General features: G+C 65.1%; 1 protein-coding gene across 1 annotated transcript in view; it reads right to left on the bottom strand.

The window, feature by feature from the left end:
- Ankrd10 (ankyrin repeat domain 10) overlaps positions 1-776 on the bottom strand; it is a 10,519-nt gene extending 9,743 nt beyond the window's left edge. Inside the window, exon 1 of the mRNA XM_023715187.1 lies at positions 657-776. Coding sequence (XP_023570955.1) covers positions 657-776 — 120 coding nt within the window. The remainder of the gene's footprint in view (positions 1-656) is intronic.
- Between the last annotated feature and the right edge of the window lie 240 nt (positions 777-1,016).

Below are 1,016 nucleotides of genomic sequence, written 5' to 3'. Positions count from 1 at the left end.
TTGACTGACCCGCTGGTTCGGGACAATGTGCCACCCGGTATGAGGTACTGGGGATCGAATCCGAGCCCCTGCGCTTGCCAGACAGGCGCTCAGACCGCCAAGCTAACTCCCCGGCCCCTCTGACTGATTTTCTAAGTGAAAAATGACACGCAGTTAAATCTGGAAGTGTAACAAAGATGGAACCGCCCGTCGTGCCAAAGTGGTTACTCGTCCACCTTAACTTTAGAGTTCACGGACTCTAAGTCTGTTCCCTCTGGGTTCAATTAGGAAACTGGGTTTACAATTCTGGAAAAGTATTTTTAACTATGGTATCTTGTGAAAGCAGCGTGTAATTAGGTATTTTAATAACTGTTAGTCCTCCGGGAACAAACCAGCCTCGTAAACGATTTAAGTAACACGTGCACGCCGGGGCGGCCTCGGCACAGCCCTAAACCCTGCAACCCGCGCCCGCGAGTCCCTCCACCCTCCCGGGGTGCGCGGGGCGCCCGCGCTGCGGACTGAGCGGGCTGCCGGCCTCCAAGGCAAACAAAGAGGCGACCCAGAGCCTCAAGGCCGGAACGAAGCGCACACCCTGACGCGGGGCTGGCCACTGGAAGGGTCTGAGGCGCCAAGCCCCTGGGCTCCGGGGTAGGCGGGCGCCCTGGCCGCGCACGCACCGGCCCCGTCCTCCCGCCCGGCGGGCTACGGGAAGGGCCGCAGCGCAGGCGAGGGCCAGCGACCTCCTCCCCGCCGGGCCAGGGCGGTCCCGGAGGAGTCCGAATCTGCCCGGCGCCCATCCCCGCACGACGGTAGTCCAGCGCACGCCTCCGGAGGCAGGCGGCGAGGGCTGCGGCAGGCCTGGAGCGGCTCCCGCCGACTCTCGAAACCGCCCAGGCGGAAAGAACGGGGCAGACACCGAGCCGCACAGGCGCCTTCCCCTCAGGGCTGCGGCGACCCCACTCCCACTCCCGCCCCGCGCCCCCAGGGTCCGGGAATGCCAGCCGCCGCACAAGCGCCCTGCCCCTCAGGGCTGCGGC

Source organism: Octodon degus, unplaced genomic scaffold (assembly GCF_000260255.1).
Source record: "Octodon degus isolate 3935 unplaced genomic scaffold, OctDeg1.0 scaffold00039, whole genome shotgun sequence".
NCBI lineage: Eukaryota > Metazoa > Chordata > Mammalia > Rodentia > Octodontidae > Octodon > Octodon degus.
Note: the sequence above shows the minus strand (reverse complement) of the source record. Positions and strands in the feature narration are given on the sequence as shown.